The 25337-nt window shown below is 56.0% G+C and overlaps 1 protein-coding gene across 1 annotated transcript in view; it reads right to left on the reverse strand.

Moving 5' to 3' along the window:
* The window catches only part of PLXNA1 (plexin A1), a 109596-nt gene that overhangs the window by 50812 nt on the left and 33447 nt on the right, over positions 1-25337 (reverse strand). The window contains exons 3-8 of the mRNA XM_009639304.1: positions 19928-20068; positions 17661-17761; positions 17088-17211; positions 14819-14972; positions 14091-14190; positions 5020-5134 (exon numbers count right to left, since the gene is read on the reverse strand). Coding sequence (XP_009637599.1) covers positions 5020-5134; positions 14091-14190; positions 14819-14972; positions 17088-17211; positions 17661-17761; positions 19928-20068 — 735 coding nt within the window. The remainder of the gene's footprint in view (positions 1-5019; positions 5135-14090; positions 14191-14818; positions 14973-17087; positions 17212-17660; positions 17762-19927; positions 20069-25337) is intronic.

Below are 25337 nucleotides of genomic sequence, written 5' to 3' on the forward strand. Positions count from 1 at the left end.
AAGCTGCTCCGAAAGCAGGAACGGCAGCCGCAGCACCAGGGGTGGATGCGCCCGCCCTCCTGCTCTCACGAGGCTGCTGAGGGCCACAGCACGGGTGGGGACAGTTCTCGCCCCAAGGCCATCCAGAGCCACACGTGGCCAATGCTGACCCACTGCCCCCCGCTGCCCTGCAGTGAGCCGGGCTGGACCCTGCCCAGCACTGGGCTTTATCTCAGCTGGCAGGATTAATCTAACTTTCAAACAATGCAGAGAAATGAACACAAAATTGTTTCGTTTAGCAAATACTGAAAACCCCAGCTTGCTTTACTTTTAAGTTTCCTGTTCTTCACAAGCCTGTGTTCCCCAAAAGCGCAATTTTTAAGGAAAGGAACCATTTATGTGCAAAACATGCTGAACAAAATGAAAGCAGAGAGGAACAGCGGTGCCAGCCCCAAAGGGGAGATAGTGACAGGGCTGGGACAGTCTGGCGCCCCTGGGCCAGCACTGCTCTGCCACTGCCCCGCTCCCCATCCCGGCTGCCCCTCTGCAAAGCAGGGATGAAGTTGCCCCCCCTTTCACAAACAGCTTGGGGCTCACAGCGGGGAGACCCCACATGCCCGCTGCCAGGCAGTCACTCCCCACCGGCTCAGGACCAGCTCAGAAGTGCTGACGGATGGAGACGTCTCCCTGCCTGTTTGATCCCCCTCCACATTGCAGGGGGACCCCGCGGGTGGCACACAGCTTCCCCACAGGGCACACACACACTCAGCAAGGATTAGTTCCCCACCCACTCTCCAACACTCATTTTTCCGTAATTATTGCTGCCAGCCCAGCCAGGGCAGTGGGTAAGTCCATGCCACCCCAGCTGGGCTCACCAGGGGTGCTCGCAATACCAGCGCCCGGGGAGCATGTGCATCCCTCTCCCTGCGCCAGCGGGCGAGCAGGCGGGCTTGTTTTGCTGACTCGTGGTTTGAGCCAAGTCCCCCTGCGACGTCACATGCTCCGCATCTGCCAGCAGAAGTGTCTCATCCAGCAAAAATGTCAGCCCGTGCCCAAACAGGAAGCACCTGGTGCTGGTGGGCACCCGGGGTGCCCACAGGGGTGGGGGCACTGGGACAACTCATTTCCCCTATAAGCAATTCCAGCTGCTGACAAAACTCACTCTGGCACTGCCCGCCACTTACAACCCTTGGGAATGCTCTGCACAGCCCACGGAGCTCCCTGTCCAGCAGAAAACAGCCCACCCCGGCAGAGCCACGGCTCCCAGGAGCAGGGAGCTACAAAGGGACGGGAGAAGCAGAAAAGCAAGACCCCAGCACGCACATTCCCAAACATTGCACAACTCAGAGTTTCGCCATTAAAACTGTTTTTCTAGCTGGATGAGAACGTGTCATGGGTGTGCAGGTTTGCTTGGAGAGGTAAGAACTTTAGAGTCACCCTGCAAATGCTGCGGTTTGGGTTTCTCTGGCAGCTCCCAGCTCCAGCTGCAGGCCGTTCCATCAGCAAAGATGGGGATGAAGGCAGCCTGCTGCTGGGCTTGACTCTGGCTTTTGGGTGCCCCTCACCAAGTCCTCAGCCATTCCCACTGGTGGGGGAATGAAGAACAAACACGAGCTGCACCTGCTTAGACTGAATCAACATGCTTGGTCCCTGCAGGCCAGGACCCCTTCACCCTCCGTGGCAGCTCTGCATCAGCAGGCAGCAGGTACTGTCGCAGGAGAGCAGCTTTTTGGGTTGGGAGAATCCAGCATCCATCACCCATCACCCCACGGCCACTGCTGGGCACCGCAAGCAGGGACAAGCAAACAGCAGCCTGGGCTGCTTCATCACCCCTTCTCCACCCCTGAACCCTGGAGCAAGCCACAGAGGAGGGCAATCTCCAGAGCCCAGGGCTCAAAGCCACCGCAGCCAGTGGGCAGGGACATCCTTCCTGCTGCTGCTATTCCCAGGCACAAGAGTGGTGGCTCCTACCCACGGCCCATTCCTGCCCCACCACCTGCCAGAAATCCAGGCAAACACCCCCAGCACACCCGAGGCAGAGTGCCGTGAGTCGCTCTTTGCATTTTCCTACAAGACAGCTGCTTTGCCATCCAGGAAACTGTGGTGAACCACCCGTGGGAAGAGTCAGAGACGGAGTTGAGCGCTGCTGTTAACCCCTGTCCCTGCCTCTCCTGACCAGTGCCCACCACACTCCAACCAACACAGACAGGCCAAATCCTGCTTAAAAAAACCCTCCTACTTAGGCATCCTCCCACAGAGGGCATGGGGCTGGATGTCCACCATTCGCTTCTCCAGCGGTGCCATGGGCTGGCACTGAGTCCCCCTCATCTGCCACAGTGAGGGGACGGGGACCAGCTGGAGATGGGGATGGGATGTCTCATCCCAGCCGGGACGCAAAGCCCACAGCAGCGGCTGGTCTGAGGGTGCCTCGCCATTCCTGACGGGAACTGCTGAGGCCACACAGATGTGCAAACAAGCTGAGCCAGGCACTCCAAACCTCAAGCCAGGCACCGCTCCAGGTCCCAGTGTGGCCAAAAAGGTCTGCCGGGGAACAGCCTACCTGTGCTCAGGAGCGACACGAGTTCCCAAGCAGCTGGTCCACGGGAGAGCTGCACGCATCCCAGAGATAACACCCCTGAGGGGCAGAGCCAGAGGCTTTTGGTTTCACCTGGCAAGGAAGGGGGAGAAGCCCAGCAGCCTCCCCCATGCCCTCAGTGAGGTGAACGGGCAGATGAAAGCCGCCAGGCTCCAGTGGTCTGGACACGACATTTGCAGAAGCAATGCCAGGGCTGGCTGGAAATGTGACCTCAAGAGCAGGCTTCTGGGATGCCTGGGACAGACCAATCCCTCGCTGGATTTCTTCAGGACACAAGCTGAGAGAAAACAGCTTTTTCTCATCTTTTTGTATTATTGAATGCCCCTTCGTGTGGGGCTGCTGGGCTGGGCTTGTTCTGGCTCATGCATCATCAGACGCTCAAGTATCCACGAGCACGGTGCAACCTCCCTGGCACTTGGATGATACCTCCAGGGAGGTGAGGGATGGTGCCAGAGCCCGGAGTTTGGCCGTTTGGTGGAAAGCCACCACTGTGCCACCTGAGAGGCATGGAGCACTGGCGGCAGGGCCATAGCATAGCCCAGGCAGCTGCATGCTTGTCGGCAGAGCGGGGGCAGGAGGAGCTGTTTGACGAACAGAGTCTCATTTCTGGCGCTCGCCTGTTGCTGTGCAGAAATGGCAAGCACCAACCCTGCCTGCCCACACACAGGAGCGATGGTTGGGCTTTTCCAGCTGTCCCGATGCACTTGGCTGAGAGGTAGCATCACTCAGCTCCACGCCCAGAATAAGGATCACAACGAGAGCCCAGCACAGCCCTGTGCAGGGACACCATCATCTTCTGCAAGTCCATCTGCTCCTGAAGTCCACCGAAGCTCCAAACTGCACCCAAGTATGAGAACCAAGCAGCTCTCTTTGCAGGTTGCAAAGCCCAAATGTTCCCCCAGAGACACAGTAGGTCCTCTGGGAGAGGCAGCAGGACCAGGCATTCTGGTTTTCCACAGGAAAACTCTACAGAGCGGCACGGTGGGCACCCAGCATCCAGCCATGGTCAACCCACCCCAAGGGAGCACGGAAGCCATGCAGTGCAGGGCTCAGCCCCAGTGCACAGGAAGATGCTACTCCATCCATGCCATCCCCAGCACAAGAGCAATGGTGCTGCTGGTGGCTGGGCAATAATTGACATTGAGTAAGAGTCCATCTCTCCCATCTGGATGGGATGAGAAAGGCAGATGGGAGGAAGAGGAAAAAAATTAATTGGGGCATCTTGGATGCAGATGGATCCGTCTGACTCTACACATGCTCCCGGCCCAGCACAGAAGCAGAACACAGGGAGGACAACAGCCCTGATCTAGGACACCCAGGAGCACACAGATCCTCACCGAGGATGAAGGCAGACCTCAGAAGACACAAATGACAGGCCATGGAGATTCCCTGCTCCTCCCAAGCAGGGAGGTGCAGATGCAGACTTCCTCTCAGTGCCAGCCAGGACAGCAAAGGCCTTGAGGGACATCTCAGCCACTTGCCTTCACACATGGTTTGTGAAGTGGAGACAAGCCTTTCTTGTTCACCTCTGCTCCTGGGGACCAGTCCTGGCCTAGGAGTCTGGTGGGATACGAGCTCAGAGATCAAACTTTATCCAAGATGATTTGGGCAAACGCTTTCTCCAGGACAACATCCATTTGAGGCATTCCCGTGAGGACAGCACATGGCTTTGCTCCCAGCAGCAACCATCAGGCAGCAGGATCCTTCCCACTGGACCCCTGCGCAGGCAACTGGAAACCCAGGTTAGCTCAACCAGAGCCCCCTTCCAGGAGAGGGGCAGGGGAGAAACTCTTCTCCCCAAAACTCTCCCTTCTGGAACCAAATCAGCACTTAATGTAGGGCCAGTGGTTGCTGGCCAGGCCTCCAGTCCCAAAACCAAACAGCCAGCGATGCCACCACAAGCTGGGGATGCCGGGACCTCCTGCGAGCACCCTGCCAGTGACAGGTTTCTCCGGTGGGTGGCATGGATGCTGTGCAGGATAAACCCCCGCAAAAGAACATGTTTCTCAGCAAAGCATTTGAGATGAAGAAGGCGTGAGGTGCAGTGAAATGGTTTGTTTTACGGATTTCAACCTTCCCCTCTCTGAAAACAAGTTGTTCTGCAATGACAGTTCAAGCTTGCTCCCTTCAAAAACATCAAAGGTAAATGCTTTAGCGTCTCTGCCTTTGTTTTTCCCTTCATTCAGCCTAAAGTGCTCTCAGCTGCACCCGGCTTCCCAAGCAGCCTCTCCACAGAGACACTCCTCAGCCGACACATCCTCTCCCCACCAGCACGCAGTCCCGGCAGCGCTTCCCACTCCTCCCTCACTGCTTCCCAGGCAGCCCCAGCATCCCTGGCAACTGGTGGGAAAGGTTTCCAAAGCAATTTGCCCTCTTCTAAACCCTTCCCCCTAGGGCAGAGGGTCATGATGACAAGAGAGGGGAGCTGGCTTGCATCGCCTTACCTCGGAGAGCTTGACACGTCCCTCCAGGAAAGAGCAGTCGGCGGCGTTGTGGGTGCAGATGTGGCGGTACTTGCACCAGTGGCAGGGGAAGGAGCCGTTCACACAGGACAGGCAGCTGCGGAGAGAGAGAAGCAGGCAGCATTAGGGCAGCGAGGCAGGGCCCGCTGGGGCACATCTCGAGATGCTTCTGTAGGACAGCATCCATGAGTGATCCTGTATCTCCAACCCCTCACGCGTGGGGAGAGGGCTGTGTGCCAGCAGGCTGGGAGGGGATATGCCTGCATGTTCTGCACCCCTGGGCTTTGCCCATGGCAGAGGGAGGAGAAACGGCCTTTCCAGTACCACAGGGCTTGTGCCCCGGCCAGCCATGCTCCCTCCTCCGCTGGCCAAGCTGACCCTGCCTGCCCTGCTCCTGGGGCGGGGCCGAGCCCCAGACTTTGGGAGCTTTATTTGGGTTCGCTGAAAGGCGATTTTAGCAAGAGGCAGCAGAACAAGGGCTCTGCACCATGGGGAAACAGGGGAGAAAGGGCCAGATTAATGCACGCTCATTGAGAGGAAAATTATAACCGGCAAAAGGTTGGGTCAGATTAACATTTCGGGACTGTAGTGCCTTTCAGCCGCTCACAATAGGTTGTGTGTGACCCCCTCCCTCGGCCCCAGCCCTCCCTGGCCGCGCGTGCGTGCGTGTGCGCTTCCACCCCCTCCCTCCAGCCCACCACGTTTCCGTCGCTCGTCTCTCCCCAGCCTCCTCTCCAGGCTCTTTGTGCGGTGGGATCCGCCTGCCCGCCTCTCCCAAGGAATGCACTCGGGTGTCTGGGGATGGTGGGGGCACCCGAGGATGCCAGGAGCCCCATGCTCTGCTCTGCACCCCTCCTTCCCAAAGGAAAGAGCCCTGGTGCCTCTTCTCCACGCAGGAGGGGACATAAAGAGTCCCCTCCTTGTGCAACCATCCACACAAGCAGCACCCCAACAGCCTGTCCCCTTGCTAACACCACCACCCCCCCAAAAGCACACCCTTCCAAGCACCATGAGGCATCCCTGTCTGCAAGCACAGGGGATCCCACGGAGCTCCCGGCCACAGGGCAGCTTTCGGCACCCTCACCCTCTGGGTGTGGAAGGAGCCGAGTGCTCCCTGCCACACCGTCCTGGGCAGCAGTGAGGTCCCGCATTAATGCGGCCAGCCTTCCCGGGGCAGGTCTGCACCAGGCATGTCCCGTGCAGTCCAAGGTGCCCTCCCGAGGAGGAGACGGGAGAGCTGCTGAAGCATAAGCTCGAAGGCAAGAAAAAGAATCAGCCTGGTTTAAAAAACAAAACAAAACAAAAAAAAAAGCAGCACAGCAGCACCATTTTTCTCCCTAGAAGGCTCATACCTGCTCTCACTGATCCGAGCACAAACAGGATCAGGCCCAAAGCAATTAAATTTAAACAAAGGCAGGATCTTCTCCTGAACACAGCTCTGGCAGGAGGCAGGCAGCCCTGCCCAGCCTGATCCCGCTCCTAAATCACATGCTACCTCTCTGCCTCTACCCCCTGGGAAAGGATGGGGAAAACTCAGCATCGCCGCGCAAGGTGGCAGAAAGAAAACCTTCGTGAAGAGAGGGATCCTTGGGTGACAGGGCCCGGCACGCCGAATCCCTCGCGCTCCAGCAGACTTGTCACTTTGGAGGTGTGGGGATGGCGCAGGAGGGAGGCACGGCAGCAGGCAGCACAGGGTGCAAAGGCGCTCCTAGGGCTTCGCAGGGCCACCGCTCCCTGCCCGCCCCGGGGCTTCACACACCATTACATATACAGCAAGAGCTTCCCAAATCCATGCGCACACTCTAAGGAAATATTTAATTAAGCTGCTTGCAAAGGGGGCTGGAAGTCATTTCCATGTTTCGCTCACATTTTCACTTCCAAATGAACAGCCCTTTTAGCTTTACCCACAAATATGCTAATTGAGATGCTCCTTATGCAAATATATGCAATTTTATTTCAGCTGCAGAGATTCAACTTAAAAGCAGAGCCGTAGCCTCCTATCTCTGGTTGCTTTGAAGGAGGGAGGTGCAGAGGGTGGGGGGAGCAGGGGACACAAACAAAGCAAAAGGACCGCTCCTGCCCTCCCTGTTCCTGCCCTTCCATGGGCAGGCAAATCCGAGACGCAGAGGTGGCGGAGCAGGGAAAGCAGGGGTTAATCCTTATGGAAGTAGAGCAATCACAGAGAGGTCATTTAAGCGAGAAGCATGGTCCAAACAGTTGCAAGCCACGAGCTGGGGCAAAACCACTAACCCTCCCATGAAACGGGCCCTCCACAAAGGAGAGATTTTCCAGCCACCAGGTCTTTCAAGGTCTCCCTGAAAAGAGAGACCCCAGTCCCCTCTCCACCACCTTGCAAGGCACCTCAAAGCAGCTGGGTGAAGCACCCAGTATATCCCCACCCTGGGCACCCCAGCCCCCAGAGCTGCAGCTCCGCTCTGCAGCTCTTCAGGGTCAAAGCCAAACCTTGGCTATTTCAGAACCCTCCTCACCTGAGGGTGTCCTTTGCTATTTAACTACTGCAGGTCCCAGCTGGTCTCCACTTGCCAAAGGGACCTAAAGTATCTCCAGTTATCCTCCATGTACACCCTGAGATGCATGGTTCCCCGCCTCCTGCCTCAGCCCTCCCGGCTGCTTCTAACTAAACCGAGCCACTTCTAAAGCCCCATCCCCGGAGATGGTTTTCACACTCTCCCTTCTGCCGAGGTTCTCCATCTGCCATAAGGACATCAAACACCACCGTAAGAGCACTCACCACCACACATCTCTCCACAGCGTCTCTGCTGCATTTAGAGCCAACAGGGTCTGCACCCCCCGGCTGGCCAAAGACTCTGTAAAGTGGCAAGCAAGTCAGCGCCTGGGTGCTGGTAACAGAGTGAAACCCCATTTCCAGCCTGCCTCGGTCCTGCCGGCCTCGGCATGTCCATTTGACCACCCCAGCCCCCTGCAAGGCTGCCCAAAACCCGGGGCAGGAGCTGAGGCAGGGCTCCCAGCTGCAGGTCAGGCTGGGCGGCGTGGCCGGGGCCATATTCCCGCGTGTCCGTGTGTCGCTGCTGTCTGTTCCTGGCGCAGGAGCAGGTTGCTCGGCAGCATGATGCCATCTGTGCCGTCTCTCTCCTTCCCACGGTCAGGCACTCTTCCCTCATCACTTCTTGCCTAAGAGGCTTTCATCACTCCTGATAATTAGAGGGAGGCTCTCCTTCATGTGTTGAAGTGTCCCCCCCCTCCCCGAAGCGTGCCGGGAGCACGAGAAGCCCCGCCAGGCAGAAAACCGAGGCTGGGGGTGCAGTGCAGACACGGACCCGCAGCTTACTCCCCATCTGCCTCCCCCTAAGCCCTGCCGGGGCCAGGCAGAGAAGGCCAGGCTGGGCAGGGGGAAGGGGGTCAGACCTGCCGGCAGTGCCCCCTTCCCTCCCAACGTCCTTGTGCAAGGGGAGTGGCACCAACCTCAGAGCCGCATTTCAGGATCACTCTGTGCAAAAAGTGCCCCATCTCAAAACCAGTCCAGGCTCGCTGCCTGCCTGCAACCTCCTCCAGAAAGAGCAGGCAGCCCCAGAGGCAGCAGGGCAGCTCTGCCCACCTCCAAGTAACCCAGGGGCAAAGCCAGAGCCTCCCCACAACCTCCACGCTTGCCCCCGACACAGCTCCCCTCCACTTTCCAAACCAGTCCTAAACTTGCTGAGGCCACGCTGGGGAAACACCTGACAGCTGCAGAACAGCAACGGTGCAGAGAGGGTGGCAGGACAGCGGAGGGGCAGCTCGGTGCTGGGCACAGCTCTGGGGTGGGTGCAGGACCACAAGCACCACTGCAGGATGAGCCCAGGGCTTCAGGGACCGGCTCCTCGTGGGGCGCACGGGCACCTCCGGCCGCCACGGCGAGGTCGCAGCTGTCTCCACACCGGATCAAAGGAATGCCACAGCTCATGGGACGCATGGGAAGCCAGCGACACCAGATCCGGGTTCCTTGCTCACTCTCCTTCCTGCGTTCCCAGCCCCAGGCACGCCGTGCACGGGGGACGAGCTCACTCCTTTCTCTGATCTCCACCCCAAAAGGAGTCCAGAGCTCCTCAGAGCACTGAGCAGGGAAGGCAGAAAACAAAACCAGCATCCACAGGGTGAGATAAGTCTGAGAAGCAAACACGAGAGGGACAGGGGATGCAAGCATCGCACATGTGCAGACATACTGAGGCTATTTCCATGGAGCAGCGCGGTCCTGGAGGAGGGACATGGAGCAAAGGGCAGGGAGGAGGGACAAGGGCAAGTTCAACAGCACCAAGAGCAGAGCAGGGAAGGTCCACTGAGAAGGGAAATTATAAACACGGTGCTGATGGCAACAGCATCTGCGCACGCACAGCACAGCGAGCCCCCCAACTGCTTCCTCAGACCTCCTCTTGGCAAGCAGGATGCATCCTTAGCGAATATTCAGCTCCGGCGTAGCCTGCATCTGGAGCAGCAGCTGTCAGGGGTGAGGGGCTGAATGGCAGTGCTTTGGGCTTTATATCAATCTCTCTGCCCCAGGGAGGGGCAGAAATCCTGAAGAGCAGCAGGAACAGACGATCAGTGCCCCCCAAAACTCTACACAGACCTATGGGCAGCCCTGACTGGTGCCCAGACCCAAAGCCGGGAGAGCCACAGGGTGGAAGATCAGCTCTCGCCTCCCTCCATCCCTGCCCATCTCAGTCCATCTCTGCCCTTCCTTTCCTGCCAGCACGATGCTTTCCCATCCCTACTGGGTTTTGCCAAGGGCCTTACTCTCAGGGTAGGGGTTGGGCACGCAGACCCGCTGCAGGGTAGTCCAGGGCATCCACCATCATGCTGGCTGGAGGATGCAGAATCAGGCCCTGATTTTTAAGATGGCCAGAAACATGCACTTTATTTGAAACACCTTCAGCCGCCTCCCTTCGCTGAAACACAACACCAGGCTGCACCAACCCTCCTCCTTCACAACAAATGTGACATAAACCAGGTTATCCTGAGTGGTCTCTGGGGCTATCCTACAGGATTTTCCACCTGCCCCAGCCCAGGAGTACACAGGGATCTGTTACTGCCTCGCAGCTCAGCCGTGCTAACTCAGATACGCTCACTCTGCTGCTTGCAGCCATCTGTCCGTCTTCGAAAAGAAAGCATCTGTAAGCATCTGGAACCAAGCAGTGCTGGGCCAGTGGAGAAGCAGCCATGCTGTGTGCGGGCAGCCCAGGACATGGCCAGCCAGAAGGGCTGCAGCGAGAAGCCCAGTGGCATGAGGGCTGGCATCGGCCCACGGGTGCTACCAGGTGCCTCAGCCGCCAGAGCAGCCCAGCCCTGCTCCCAGCCCCTGGGGCTATGCATTAAAGCCCCATTTACTTGATGGGAGGCTTACAGAGAAAGCCTGACCTGTGGGACAGGGCGATGGCAGAGCCACATCTCTCTGGCCAGGAGGAGCTAGAGCTGCTTGGCAAGTGTGCCCCTTGCTCCAGCCTCAGAAATTCAACACCCCGCCACTGATGGGACCCGGGTGTCACAGCCATCACTACAGCCAGGCACAACCACGAGGCTGGTACCATCATGACCACCTCCCAGATAGGAGACAGCATGGGCATGCACCACCACAGGTTTCCAGGCTGCTCAGATCCCCACTCAGCATCAGACCTGCCGATCTGTGATCTTCCCCCTCTCCAAAAAGCCAAACCACAACAGGAATTACGGACCACTTTCCAGAGGAGAAACCCAGAGAGCAAGCACAAATATAGGGGGAAGAAATAGATCTTCGTATTCCCTGGAATTGCTTGCTGGCTTTCCGGGAGGATTTCCCACTCGCCCACCTTGCCAGCAAACGCAGACTCTGCCGGAGGCAGGCAGGGAGCCTGGTGTTACGTCTTTATCTTGAAAGGGGACTCATTTCCCCATGAATGCTTTGAAGAGGGAGTTTAACGCTGACAAAGACGACCTCGACATCTGCCCGCGCACGCGCTGGACACGGGCTGATTCATTAGACGATCAAAGGCGCCGAGCGGTCTTTAAATGCCTGCGCTTGATCGGTGCCCCATAGGAAACCCCCAAGGGAACCACCCCAGCCCCTGCCATGGGGTTTTTCATCCTGTCCTTCACCGCAAGAATCACAGCCTGTGGCCAGGAGCTGAGCCTGCATGGGCAGCCCTGTTCCCCCACTCCGTGGGCTGGCAGCAGCCCTCAGCCACCCATGTTTCCCTTTGCAAGTGACCCATTTTTCTGCATCGACCTCCAGGTTTCCACTCCCCCGCTCAATGTATCTCTCGCAGCTCAGCCAGAAACGTCCCCCGCCTGATACACAAACCTTCACAAGCAAGATGCCCAAAAGATGCCACCGACTGGAAACGCCTGCCAGAGCCCTACAGGAGCCCTGAGGCTGCCGGGGTACAGTACACCAAGCTGGGACCCCCAGAAGCTTGCCAGGTGACCCTGCCGGAGCAAAGAATGGAGCCCCAGAGAGGGTGCGAGTCACAGACCAGGGGTCCCAGGGCCCTGGATGGAGAAGCACCCCAGGAGGCAGCAATGCCAGTCTGCTGTGATAGGGACAATCCTGTCACACCAGGTGACGCTATAAAGCCCTGCAATAACAGACAGGACAGCAACAGGGCTCCACCTCAAAGGCATCCCCTCAGCCTTGACCGTCACAAGCCAAATACACGGGCAGCACAACCTCCTCTCTACCCCTCCTTCCCTGTAAGAGAAGGGATTAGACATATCTTCCCTTTTGCAACCCCTCCCTGGACCAGGCTGGTTCCAGCAGTCCTTGAAAACACCCGGGAAGAAGAGTTTTGGAGGGTGGTGAGAAACAATAGAGATGGGATGCTCGCACAGCAGCAGGATCAGCCCCACAGCCGGCAAAAGGCCTTTAAGCAGCATGATTTGCTGATGCCTTTCCAGGCATCTGCTGAAAATAAGAAGGGTCAGACCCTCCCCTCTGTACACAGTGGAGTTGTGTTGGCTTCCCTGGAGCTACCCCAGCTTACACGAGCAAAGAGCTGCCTTATAATCCGCCAGCCTCTCCATAGCCATCTGAAAAATCCCACCTAAACATTTCGTCCTCAGCTAAGAAATGATTCAATATGCAGGGCTCTGGCTCCCAACCTAAGCAAAGCCGCCCAAATATAAAAAGAAAACATAATGCATGATGATCAGAGATCTCCACAGGAAAAACATTAGCCTCGTGGAAAAGCATATTCTTCCTAATACAGAATTTATCAGGCTGACGTATAGATTTTCCTCCACAAAATATGAAACCTGGATCTGAAAGGCTATTAACTCCGAAGAGATCCATTAAAGACGCCTGTCTGCAAATGGTATTTAAAAGTATTGCATCATCCTAGGTATTGTCATGCTCTTTGGCTATGACTTGACTGCAGGTCACATAGTTAAAACTGCCTCCAAACCCTAAAATTCTTGACGTAAAGAAAATAATAATAATGTTCACCAGCCTAGAACATGGACTTTTCTATCAGCTCCAACCGGGGCCCATAAATATTAATGCATCCATAATTAGCCTTTTTAAATAATGCATCCAAAATTAAACATCAACGCAGTAATAAATCAGTCAGGGCTCTTTGTTGTAGGTTTGTTTGGCGGGGTGGTTTTTTTTCTTCCCCTCCTGTGTCAGGCACATAAAATAAAATGCCAATTCCCTCACCACCTCTTCCCACTGGACCAAAATGCTGGAGCCCCGATTGGACCGAATCTGATGCCATTTGTACTTAAAAGTCTTCTTTCTTTCATTTAGAAAAATAAAAGTCACATCTGCTTTTTGATTTGCAAAATAATGACATGCAGCCAGCCCGAGCCAAAGCTGAGCTAATGTTATTGAAACCATACGACGTGAAGGGAGACAAAGCTCATCTCGGGAGTCAAGGTGAGGAAGAAAGTCAAGTTTGCAAACTCTCTCCTCCCTCGCCGGCACAGCGCTCCCAGGAGCTAAGACCTGCTCCCTGTGCAAAGAGCGGGCAGGGCAGAAATCCCTGCGATGCACTGGGTTTGCGGGGGCTCTCCCTCGCACCCCCCTCGGAGCTCACTGCAGGTACCCAGCCGGGGTGCCTGCATCTCACCCGCTTTTCCCTGATCAAAGAGGAAAACCCAGCTCGTTTGCCGAACTGGCTTTGGAGGAGCCATTTACAGCAGAGCCCCCCGAGCCAGCCTAGACACTTTGCAAACAGCCGTCCAAAAGAAATCGCTCTGCATTTGCTTATCTATAATTACTGATCAACCGGAGCGCCACCATCCATGGGAAGTTTCTGTCAGGGTAATGAAATGGCTCGCATTCTTGAGCTCCAAATTCTTTGCCCAAACACACCCCAGCAACTTCTCCGACGTTTCCACAGCAGAGCCATCTCCCCACCACTCAAGCTCACTGTCCACAGCTCCTCATCAGGAGCTCGCTGTTAGAGGCTTCAGACACCCTGCTTGGACAACACATCAATAACCCACACCTCCTCTATTTTATCAGATGCATATCTCAAACTGCCTAAAAACCCCTATATGGAGTAGATTTCAAGGCAGTCTGACAAAAAAAGCAAATTCACAATTACTTCCAGTTAGGAAATTCTTGGGTAAACACCTCAGGACATGCAGCATGTTCCACCCCATGTTGCTGTAACTTTCCAGCTTGCTCTCCAGCAAGCCTGGGAAGCAGGTACCCGCAGGAAAACACAGGCTTCTCCTTTTGCATCTCCAAGTCACTCCTATTAACTGTTTCCAGGAATAACAAGATGCTTGGCATTTTCGGTCACATGGATTGCTACAGTCTGCAATGCAGTAAACTCGCTTTTTCTTCCAAAGCTTTGCCAAACCCAAAGCCCTGTTTTTAAGTGAGGTTCTGCCCTGATGCTACATGTTCCCACATGCTCAAACCAACTGCGGGTGCTCTGGTCATCATCCCAGTTTACAAGGGCAAAAGGAGGAGGTTTCTCACTACAAACACCACTATACTCAGCTGCCCTTTCCTCTTGCAACATCAGCACCCACAAAGTCGAGGTCCCTCTCTCCCAGTCTCACATTGCTCCCCCAGTCTGTTCCCAGAGCACTCTCACAAAGCCCAGGCCACTTACGACTGATGGACGCTGCAGTTGTAGAAAACAAAGTCCACAGAGGCAAACTTCTTCCCCGTCTCCTTAGATTTCAGGTAGAGCTTCACCACTCGCTTGTCCCCTGGGAGAGACCCAGGCAGAAAAAGGCATCAGAAAGGAGACAGTGCATGGCCCAGCATTCAGCCCAAGGAGGGAGCTGGGCATCACCACTCAGCTCAGATAACTAACAAAATCCCCCAAATCTGGCAATCAAAAGAGACTGTTCATTCACCCACACTCAGCCACCAAACAGGTCAGCAGAGCCCCAGTACAGCTCTAAGCCCCCACAGCTAACTCCAACCTGCTGGCATGGAGGCAGGTGCCTTGGGTTGTACTGGTGGTACTGAAGGGGAGCTTAACAGTTCTGGGGTCAGCAGAATGTCCTAAAGCCCATGGCCATCTACAGCACATCTGCCCAGGAATGGTCCATAGGTGGGAACAAGGCCAGGGAGCCCAGGAAAGGTGCACAGGCCACTAACTACAGTGTCAGCAAGTAGCTGTGCCCATGGCTTGGAGGACAGCAAGGACCAGTCCCCCATAAGCAGCAACATCATTCTCCTCCCACACCCTGAGAACCCAACTCAGGTCCTGCTTGGGGGCCAGGGATCGCTGTCACGAGAGGACTGTCCTCCTCCACATCTGGCTGTGGGACAGCAAGGGGGAAAAAGGTTTGTCTCAGGCTTTCTTCCCACCCCAGGGCACAAGCTCACCTCGGCCCCTGGTGATGGGGATGACGTCCTTGGCAGAGGGAGAGCTGCAGTAGATCTTCCCATCTTCAATGCGGCTCTCAGACTCGGTGAAGTCTTCAAAGGAGCAGTTGACTCCTGCCGAGAGGTCTGGGACATTCCAAGCCTGCAGGACCAGCTGGGAAGAAGAGGCAAGAGCATCAACACAGAAAACTAGCAAAAAAGACTCCTCTGTGTCTGCTATGTGTAAGTCCAACCAACAGAAAAGACCAGGGGTGCAATCCCTCCCTCCACCACCTACATGTGGTGGGGAGACCTGCTCCAGGCTTTTGCAAGTGAGCCCCATCCACAGACCTCCCCGCTCAGTCAAGGAGAGAGGATGTAAATGGGTTAAAAGACAGAATGACTCACAGCCTCCTGTCCTCTGCCCTCGCCGCACCACAAGCCATTACGCCTCACCTCTACGGAGACCAAGCACAGCATCAGGCTAAAGAGCGTTTCACGGAAAGGCACCCGCTCTGGCAGAGCCGAGGAGGGGAGGAATCCACCTCTTCCCTCGCAAAGTCATTCCTGGGGTCAGCAGTTCTCACTTTACAAAACGCTTGCCTTATTTCTAATTTGAATTTTTTGCAGCTTCCAGCCATTAATTCTTGTTATGCCTTTCCTTGATAGATTAAAAAGCCCTTTAGTCCCTGATATTTGCTCCTTGTAAAGGCACTTATACTCTGTAATCAAGTCACCTCTTAATCTTCTTTTTGATAAGCTAAGCAGATTGAGCTCTGGAAGTCTCTCACTGCAAGGCATTTTCTCCAGCCTTCAACTCATTTACATGATGTTTACAGGAGGTTTTCAGCCTCCCCCTTTCAAAGCTGGACTCCAGGCCAAGTGCAGCATCCCCATGTTGACCACACTGGACCTCCGCACAGCACCACGCCATCGGTCAGGGAGATAACCACCCGAGAGGTGAAAACACTGCCCAGCTCCTGGCTTCGCCCGAGGGGCATTGAGAGCCCTACAGCAAGGGCTCAGCCCTGGCACCGCTTTCCAGGACACCTTTTCCCTCCATGTCTAACTTTAGACTTGGCAACATCAAACCCCACTTTTTCTGCTAAACCAGCCCCACTCAGACCCAATCGCTCTGAAGGAAATCTCACCCCATACCACCCCCCAGTCCTAGCATCCTCCGCAGGTCCCAGCATCCTCCACAGGTCACATCCGCAGCCTCCATGTGTTTAATTCCACATTACCAATGAACACTAGCCCCTGCAGAAGCACTTTCCAAACCGTTTCCATCCAGTGACAATTCCCCTCTGAAGAGGACTTTTTGAGATCTGTCACAGAGCCAGTTCTTAATCCACTTAACATGTGCTTTATCAATATTGTATAATGCTAATTTTTAATCAGCAGCTTGTGTTGTACCAAGTCAAATGCCTTGTAGAAGCCTGAAGACATCACATCCCCACAGTCCCTCTTCTAACTCAAGTCATAATTTCACCAAAGAACAAAATGTGGTTTGTTTGACATAAAACTGCGTTGACTGGCACTAACTACATTCCTATCCTTAATTCTTTTTCAGTTGTACCCTGAACCAGTTTTTTTCCTTTAGTTTTTCTAAACTTGATGTCAAAGTAAGCGGTCTCCAACCATATGGTCCTTTCTGCATCTAGGCAAAAAAAACAAGCACCTTTTCTGTTTTCAACAGGGCTTTTCTCAACATTCACTTACTTATTACAAAGTCATATTACTACAAACATCCGCAGCCCATGGAACCCCTCAGCCAACTCTTTTAGGACTCCTTAGTGCCAGATATCCAGACCTGGCAGTTTTCAAAACTTTATTGCTAGTATATGCTGTTCTGTATTCTCTTCACGGTGCTAATGGCCTGGAAAATACTTCAGGGAAGTCCATCATCCTTTCTGTCTGCACAGGGAGAGCAGCAAGTTGTGCATCAAAGTCTCATCCCAAAATATCTACTGCAGGCCAGGGTCAGAGACAGGCTATTGAGCTAGATAGATCGCTGGCCTACGAATGGCATCTCCGATGATGGTGTTTGTATTATGGAGAAATATTTATTGCTTTGTTATGTCTTTTCTGAATAATCATCAGCTGGTTTATTACCTCCATCAACAGGCCAGCCCTCACTGCTATGTTTTATTTGTCTTGGACCTCTCTTCCCCTTTCTCCCTATTTGTCGTGTACTCATTACTTATTTTTAATTGCTACCTCCCCAGCCCTCGCCTCCAGAGGGTCAGGAGGTGGCTGGAGGGCCCCGCGGGCAGCAGAGGTGGCTTACCGGGACCTCTGACATGGTGACAGAGATGTTCTTTGGCTGGACGGTGAGCTGGACACACTGCCGCAGGTCAGAGGCGAAGCGCTGGGGCTCGTCCGCCCGCTCACACCGGTCCTTGCGAGAGCATCTGGAGGGGGATGAAACCACGCCAGTGAGGAGGAGAATTCCCTAGGATCCTGCACTGCTCTGGGCTGACGCCACAGCAGACAGACGCTTTGGCACGGAGGTGATGCCCAGCTAGGGACGTTGGGTGCCTGAATGGGAGCTCTGCTTTCCCCCTGTGCCAGCACTGGGGACTTCTGGGGTCTTTTATCTTCAGCTTTTCTTATTAGCACAAAGACGCCAAACCTGGGAGCCCGTGGGCAGGATCAGCGGGCCCTGCCAGCGGCTGCACCACACATGGTGCTTGCAAGTGCTGCCCAGGTGCCGTAGGAAAGGTTGATGGACCCCTTGGACCCCACCCCAGCTCCAGGGCCAAAGTCCAGGAGGGGTCTCCTGGTGGGGTGGTGGGGATGGACATGGTTTGCCAACCGTGGTTGGCTGGCGTGGCCCCAGGGACGATCCTGCGGTACTTACACGTTGTGGAGGACGCACCAGCCGCAGTGGGGGTCCCGGGAGCCCAGGCACAGCTCACAGCTCTCATACTGCTCGCAGCTCTCCACCGGCACCCGCGTCACCTATGGTGAACAGGCAGGGAGTGAAGGAGGACGGGCTGCCTGTTTCCCCGCTGTCCCCACACCTAGACCCCACAGAGATGGACCCAGCACAGAGACACCCTGGCCCGTTAGAGAGGAGGCAGCAGCAGTGAGCAGGCTGAGCCCCCTGCCATCACCCACTCCTCTCCCAGGCCCAGGCAGGACGTTTGCAGGCAACACCTCCACCCCGGGGTGGCTTTCACCCCAACCAAGCTCCTTCCGTGGTTGCATCTTTGCAGGGTTGTGGAGCGGGCTGTGCCAGCTCAGCCCCACACCAGCTCCCAGCGCCGGCCAGGCACCCCGCGGCTGCCGCAGCCCTGCTCTGAAAGGGTTACCGGTCCTTTATTAATTGCTCCTCCAGATTTGATTAAAATCCCCTCGTTCGCCAAGCCCTTCGAGCTCTGTTACAACTGTTCACTTAATTACTTTCCACCAGCACTCTGATAACACCGAGCTGTAGTAGGGAAGAGAGCAGGTTTTATTAAGGAGAGGGGAGGAGAAGCGGGGGACGGGGAGGGGGTGCAGGAAGCAGGGAGCTGCCTGCTCTCCCACCGCGAGGAGCCAGCAGCGCCAGGCAGCTGCCTGTGACTGCTGTGTCTGTGCCTCAGTTTCCCCACTGCTCCCACAGGGCAGGACTCACTTGTTAATTAAAATTTGCAGACTTCTCTACTGACAGCTAAATCCAGGGTGCCCCTTCTCCTCCCAGCCCAGCAGGGGATGGGCTGAGCGTGATGCCTGCAGGGCTGGGATAAGGCTGGCCAACCAGTACCTGCTGGTTTGCGTTCCGATGAGGATACCTGTAGCGTTCCCATTTGTTTGTCCCTGACATCACTGCAGGTGGCTGGTGGCGAGGGGGTCGGCAGCAGGTCCCCCCCCAGGCATGTGCCAACTCCCAGCATCCACAGTGGCCCTTGGAGGAGATCCCCAGTCCAGCTCAGCATAAGCCCCCCTCCCGCATCCATGTCTCCAACATCTCCCCCGCAGAGGGGAGGCTTAGCTGAGCCAGGCCAAGGACAGAAACACAGCCAGGGACAGAAAAAACCCCACAACAGCTGCATGGACGAGCCCAAACACTGTTTCTGCCCCTCCTAGAAAGCCGCAGGTTTCCTGCAGCAGAGTAGAAACCAGAGACAGGCGCTGGGAGGAGGAGGGAAAGGGCTCTGCTTTCCCCGTGGGGCTGTCTAGACAAACTCACGGCCTTACTCCAGCATCCTTCCCCCTCCCAAGCCCCCGGGCTGGCGGCCAGGAGACCTGTTACATGCCAAACTCAGCCACGGTCCCACCCGCGCACACCTCTCCCAGGCAGAGTGGTGGAGATGCTGTGAGACACAGGCACACTACATCCCAGCACAGCCGGCTGCCCTGCGTCACCCCACCAGGCACGGGGCACCTCCCCACAGATGCCAGATCCAAAAAGTGCCACCACCATGGCACAAACCTGCTTCAGCTGCTCCGGTGCAGCCCATGCATGGATGAACTCGCACCAGCAAGCTCTCCGGCAGGTTGGGGATCACACAAACACTTGCAAAGCCAACCAAAACTTCCTATCATGAGTCCCAACCATGCTGCCAGGATGGCAGTGCCAGATCTGGATTGTGTCTGTATCTCCGGCTGGCTCAGCAGGAGCAGAGGGAGGGAAGCAAGGTGTGAATGCTGGGGTCTGGGGCACACCATCCCCTCTGCCTGACAGTGCAAAAGCAGCAACCCCAGAGGGAAAAAAGCCATTCAGAACAAGGAGATTCTGCTGACCTGCAAAAATCCTGTTCGGGAGAGGATGGCCAGAGGAGGGAGGTTTATGGCCAGCCCCCCACAGCACAGAAGGGTTGGGCAGCCCTCAGTCCCTGGGGACCATTGGGATTTCAAGCAGCTGCTGCTAACAGTTAATGCCTGGGGCATGGCCCCAGCGAGGAGAGGAGCAGCAGGGCCACAGCGTCAGTGCTCAGGGCAGTGTTTTTGCAGAGGAGCAGGGAGGAGATGCTTCCGTGCCCTGGGACAGGAGTCCCCAGGCAGCCCAGACCCCAGGAAGCAAAGGCCAGACCCCATTGGGGAGCTTCCTAAAAGGCTTCCCAGCGCACTGCCTGCAGGCTGGGGCTGCAATGTGGGCTGCCAAGTCAGGAGAGCAGAGGGGCTGCCATCCCCTCCCCTTACCTGCTTCTCAGTCATGGCATAGATGTGCTGGCGGTCAGGGCTCAGCACCAGGTCTCGCAGGATGGAGCTGCCCTCATGGGCCACAACGTTCTCGTACTGCAGTGCTTGGTGCTTCCTCTCAGCTGTCAAGTCCACCAGGATCTGCAGGGAAAGCAACGCGGGGTGAGCACAGTTCCACACACACCTCAGCCCCTGCTCAGGGAGTGGGATGGGGAACACGCCCTGTTAGGGATGCCACCCCTCTGTCCCACACCAGTGTGGTCATGCCACAGCACTGCAAAGCAGCAGCCACTCTGCAAACATCCCAACCCTTTCCAGAAGACCAAACTGCAACGGTTTTCTTCCCTTTTCTGCATTTGTTCCATGTTTATGCTGATGGCGTTCACCGCTCTCCAAGGAGAGAAGCCACATCCATGGTTCTCGCGTTGTACCCAACTATGTGCTGCCCTGCTTCCCCCACTGCTGCTCAGCCCCAAAGACCCCCTAACTTACAGCATGGCACAGACAAGCCCCCAGAATCATAGAATAGAATCATAGAATCACTTCGGTTGGAAAAGACCTTTAAGATCATCAAGTCCAACCTTTAACCTAACCCTGACATCCCACCACTAAACCATGTCCCTAAGCACCTCATCTATCCTTCTTTTAAATACCTCCAGGGAGGAGGACTCTACTACCTCCCTGGGCAGCCCATTCCAGAGCCTGACAACCCTTTCGGTGAAGAAGTTTTTCCTAACGTCTAGCCTAAACCTGCCCTGGCACAGCTTCAAACCATTCCCCCTCGTCCTGTCATCTGTTACCAGGGAGAAGAGGCCGACCCCCACCTCACTCCAGCCTCCTTTCAGGTAGCTGTAGAGGGCGATCAGGTCTCCCCTCAGCCTCCACTTCTCCAGACTAAACACCACCAGTTCCTTCAGCCGCTCCTCGTATGACTTGTGTTCCAGACCCCTCCCCAGCTTTGTTGCTCTCCTCTGGACATGTTCCAGCAATGCAACATCTTTCTTGTAGTGAGGGGCCCAAAACTGAACACAGTATCCAAGGTGCGGCCTCACCAGCACCGAGTACAGGGGAAGCAGCAAAGCAGCAAACCGAGTACAGCTTGCAGCAAAGCAGCAAACCCCATCTTGCTACAGCAGTACCGAAAGCGGCTCGCATGCCGTACCACACCAAGCCCCGGCCAGGCAGGACGCTGCGGCACACGCAGGCAGGGCTCCCATCTCCCCATCCATCAGAGGAAACACTTGGGCTCATGACCGGGGAAGTCAAGAGGGTCTCAAGGAAGCTGAGGGTCAACAGAGGTTCAGAAAGCGCCTTTGTTCCCTGAGCAGGAACGTGGCAAAGGCTTTAATCCCCTTATGGCTCGCAATCACATTAAAGCTCTTCCTAAGTACACCAGTTTCTGGCTGTACCGGTGATAACCACATCACGAGGCACCACGGGGCTGGAGGCACCCACCGAGCAGGAGCTAACTCAGCTGCACTACTTGCTATAACCTGATTGCCACCTCCACGAGCAAAGAGACGCTTCCTGCTAATGCTGTTGCTTGCGATACCCCCAGATTTGGGCTGTCCCCTGGCACGGGCAGCCTCGGGGAGACAGTGCAGGAGGAATGGCTTGGTAGGTCTGATCTGCTCCCATGGGATGGCATGGGACAGGGGCCATGCCAGCAGCACATTCTGCAAAAAACCCAATGGCAGGCAGAGAAGCAGCATGCCCAGCAAGACAGAGCTAACACTGCCCGGGATCAGCTCCACACGCAGGGAACCCATCCAGCACCCCCATCTGCAGGACTCAGGACGCCCCCACTGCACAGGGCCAAATCCACTGCTCTGGAGCACTCCCCAAAATGCACCCCACAACCCCGCCCTGATCATTGCACCCACTCCCACGGCCCAGCATAGCCATGCCCAAGCCCTGTGCTCCCCACAGCAGCCCCCCTAGCATCCCGGCCGCCTCGTCCCCCTCCTGCAATAAATCGCCGCTGGCATTTGCATAGTTCCCAATCAGGAGGATACAGGGCCGGGAAAGCAGGATCCCGGTGTGCAGCTGATTAGCATGGAAATGTATGCGGCTCACAAACAAACCGGGGCCCGTTTAATTAGAGCGGCGCCTTTGATTCACCGCCAGCCTCCTGCATGCACCAGCCCCGGATTATTTTTAGGCAGTTTTACAAAACAAATGTATTTAATTAAGAAAGAGACCCCTGAGCAACCAGAGAGCGATGAGTCCTGCATGGCAGTGAGCAAAGGGGCCGCCCTCTCCCTGGGGGACCTGGCATCCAGGCTAGCAGGGCCAGGCTAACTTGGGAGCCCACGGCACAGCCAAAAGGCCCCTGTACGTCCTGCCGCAGGACTGAAGAGCCTTTGCCATAACCCAAACTGGTCCTGGTACTTATCCACCTTCCCAGCATCCTTTTCCAGACCCCTACAGAGACTCTGCTCCCCATCACTCCTGCCCTGGGTACCACCATGTGCTGGGGAACCCAGAGATGCCAAAAGCTGATGTGGAGCCCACGGCACAGCCAAAAGGCCCCTGTACGTCCTGCCGCAGGACTGAAGAGCCTTTGCCATAACCCAAACTGGTCCTGGTACTTATCCACCTTCCCAGCATCCTTTTCCAGACCCCTACAGAGACTCTGCTCCCCATCACTCCTGCCCTGGGTACCACCATGTGCTGGGGAACCCAGAGATGCCAAAAGCTGATGTCCTAAAGCCTCTGCTGCCCTTTTGGAGGGGGGTGTCTTTCTGCCCAGGTCCAAGGATCACATTTGCTCCTATTCCAAACATCAGATGAGGTCAAGCCCCAGACACCTGCGGTACAGGGCCACATGGCACCCCCTGCCCTGCAGTACCCCTTGCCCGGTGGTACCCAGCATCACCCCCAGGACCCAGCCCTGCCTCCCCGCATCCCCTTGCAGGTCGCTCCCCTCCTGGCTCTCAGCTTCTCCCCTTCAGAGTCCTGTCCAAGCCAGCTCTCCAGAGGAGGGCAACAGGGAGCATCCCCCCTCCGCGGCGAGGCACTGTCTCCCCTCCTTGCTACAGCAACATGACAAACGCACCTTTCCAACCCTTTTATGGGCCGCAGTTGCGGCGCAGAAGAATCGATATAGTTTTACCCTGGTTCTAAAATAGATCTATGGCTGGATGTCGCGCTGGCAGTAATTTTTAACTAGCGGGGTAATTTCCCCATTACATTATTGCACGGCGCAGTGCTGGGAAAGAGAAAGAGATGTATTAAAAAAAACAACAGACGTGAAGCACTTCCAGTTAATTTGAGGCTCCAGGAAGAACCTAAAAATACTCTTGGTAATCAAAGGGGGCTGGAGCCCAGCTTACCACAAGTCAGGGTGCTCTCGTGGGGGGCATGGGGCCACCCCAAGCATGCAGACGCAGGAACCCTTCTCTCCGGCACCTCTCCTCCCGCTAAGCATGTTCTGTAGGTGGGTTTGGGATTCAGGAAAATGAAATTTGGAAGACCAGGCAATCAAATTGTTTTCCGGTTGGCCAAAAAGCAGGGCACGAGGGGGTTTTTGAGTTAGCTTGTGTAGGCAAACCCATCCTGCCGCTCCTCCCCAGCACCGGGAGGTGACCAGCTGACAGAACCCAACATCGCCCCATGCCAGGAGAACCCAACTGCCCACAGCACCCGCTGCCATGTGGGCAGAGGTGGGAACCCAGCACCAGGGCCTTTCCAGCAGGATTAGCCGGATGGGAACCTGCTCATCCCAGCTGCGGGAATGGGACAGGCTGCCTGGACCATAAGGTGGTGGAGCAGCGCCCGGGAAGCACAAGAAGCCTCCCAACTGATCTCTTAGGGGCGGTGGGAGGGACTGCTTTCCCCCTCGCCCTGAACCCGCAGGGTAGCTGGCGGCAGGGGAAGGGGGAGAGGATGTGGCTTAATCAGAGCAGCCCCCCTTGGAAGCACGATCCTTCCTGCCCACCTTGCCTGCCTTCCCACCCCGGGGAAAAGACATTTACCATAAATAAATAAATAAATAAACCTATTAACCTTTCTCCTCATCCTGACGCTGATATAATTACCCAATACTAATAATTACTCGCACTAATTTCTCGCTCAGGATTCCTGTCCTGTCTCTTGCCTGCCTCAGGCTGGCTTCAGGGAGCGGCTCAGCAGCATTGCCTCCTGTGAGGGGCTGGCAGGAGCCCCGGGGGGGGGCTGGACCCCAGGGCCGTGCCAAGGTGGAAGAGCAGGAGCGAGGGTCAGCTTGTTGGGCTGCTGCCTCATTAAGTAAAGGGAGGAGACCAGAGGCAAGAAATGAGAAGCTCCCTGCTGGAGTGAATCACCTCCAAGCAAGCCCAGAGGCTTTCTTCTGTGAGACAGCCACGTGCCTGCCCTCTCCACCCAAGCGAGCAGCCCACCCCACGGGACGAGCACCCAGCACAACTTCACTCTGAAGAGGGAAGGGTTTAAGACCTGGTCTGCCAGCAGCCAAGCAGGCTGGTAGAGACAGTGCAAGGCCAGGAGATGCAGAGGCCCCTCGCCTCACCGAGAGCCCCCTCGCCTGCCAGGCCAGCCGCAAAGAACCCCGGCAAAGGAGCAACGAGGGAAAGGACGGCATGCAATGCTTCAACCCCCGGGCACCCCGATGTAATGCCTGACCATGCACAGCACACCCCGGCTTGGGCAGACGCAAAGTCCTCCCCGAGGAGGCCCAGAGAGGGTTCCTGGGGACAGTCTGGTCTTGGAGATGCCAACCCATACAGGCTCTGGAGGAGGAGAGCACATCACCTGGCTAAGGAGCCCGCAGTGGTGCATGGCCACGGCCGGACAACAGCACTGGCCAGTCCTGCTGCTGCCTCAAGCCCAATGCTCCCCCAAAAGCTCGGTTCTCCCTTACAAACCATGATGCTGGAGCACCCAGAAGCTTCTGCAGGGCCCAGGCCCACCACAGCCAGCGCTAGTGAAGAACCACTGCCCTAAGCAGCTGCCCTAGACAAGGCTGGGGCCTGAAACCCATGTGAAAGGCAAGGGGAAGCAAAAGCACCAGGAATCATAGAATCATAGAATGTTTTGGGTTGGAAGGGACCCCTAGAGGTCATCTAGTCCAACCCCCCTGCAGGAGCAGGGACACCACTAACTAGATCAGGCTGCTCAGAGCCCCGTCCAACCTGGTCTTGAATGTTTCCAGGGATGGGGCCTCCACCACCCCTCTGGGCAACCTGTTCCAGTGTTTCACCACCCTCATTGTAAAGAACTTCTTCCTTATATCTAGTCTAAACATACCCTGGTTTAGTTTAAAACCGTTACCCCTTGTCCTGACACAGCTGGCCCTACTAAAAAGATTTTCCCCATCTTTCCTATAGGCTCCCTTTAGGTACTGAAAGGCCGCAATCAGGTCTCCCCGCAGCCTTCTCTTCTCCAGGCTGAACAAGCCCAACTCCCTCAGCCT

The sequence above is a fragment of the Egretta garzetta genome, unplaced genomic scaffold, assembly GCF_000687185.1.
Source record: "Egretta garzetta isolate BGI_Z169 unplaced genomic scaffold, ASM68718v1 scaffold215, whole genome shotgun sequence".
Classification (NCBI taxonomy): domain Eukaryota; kingdom Metazoa; phylum Chordata; class Aves; order Pelecaniformes; family Ardeidae; genus Egretta; species Egretta garzetta.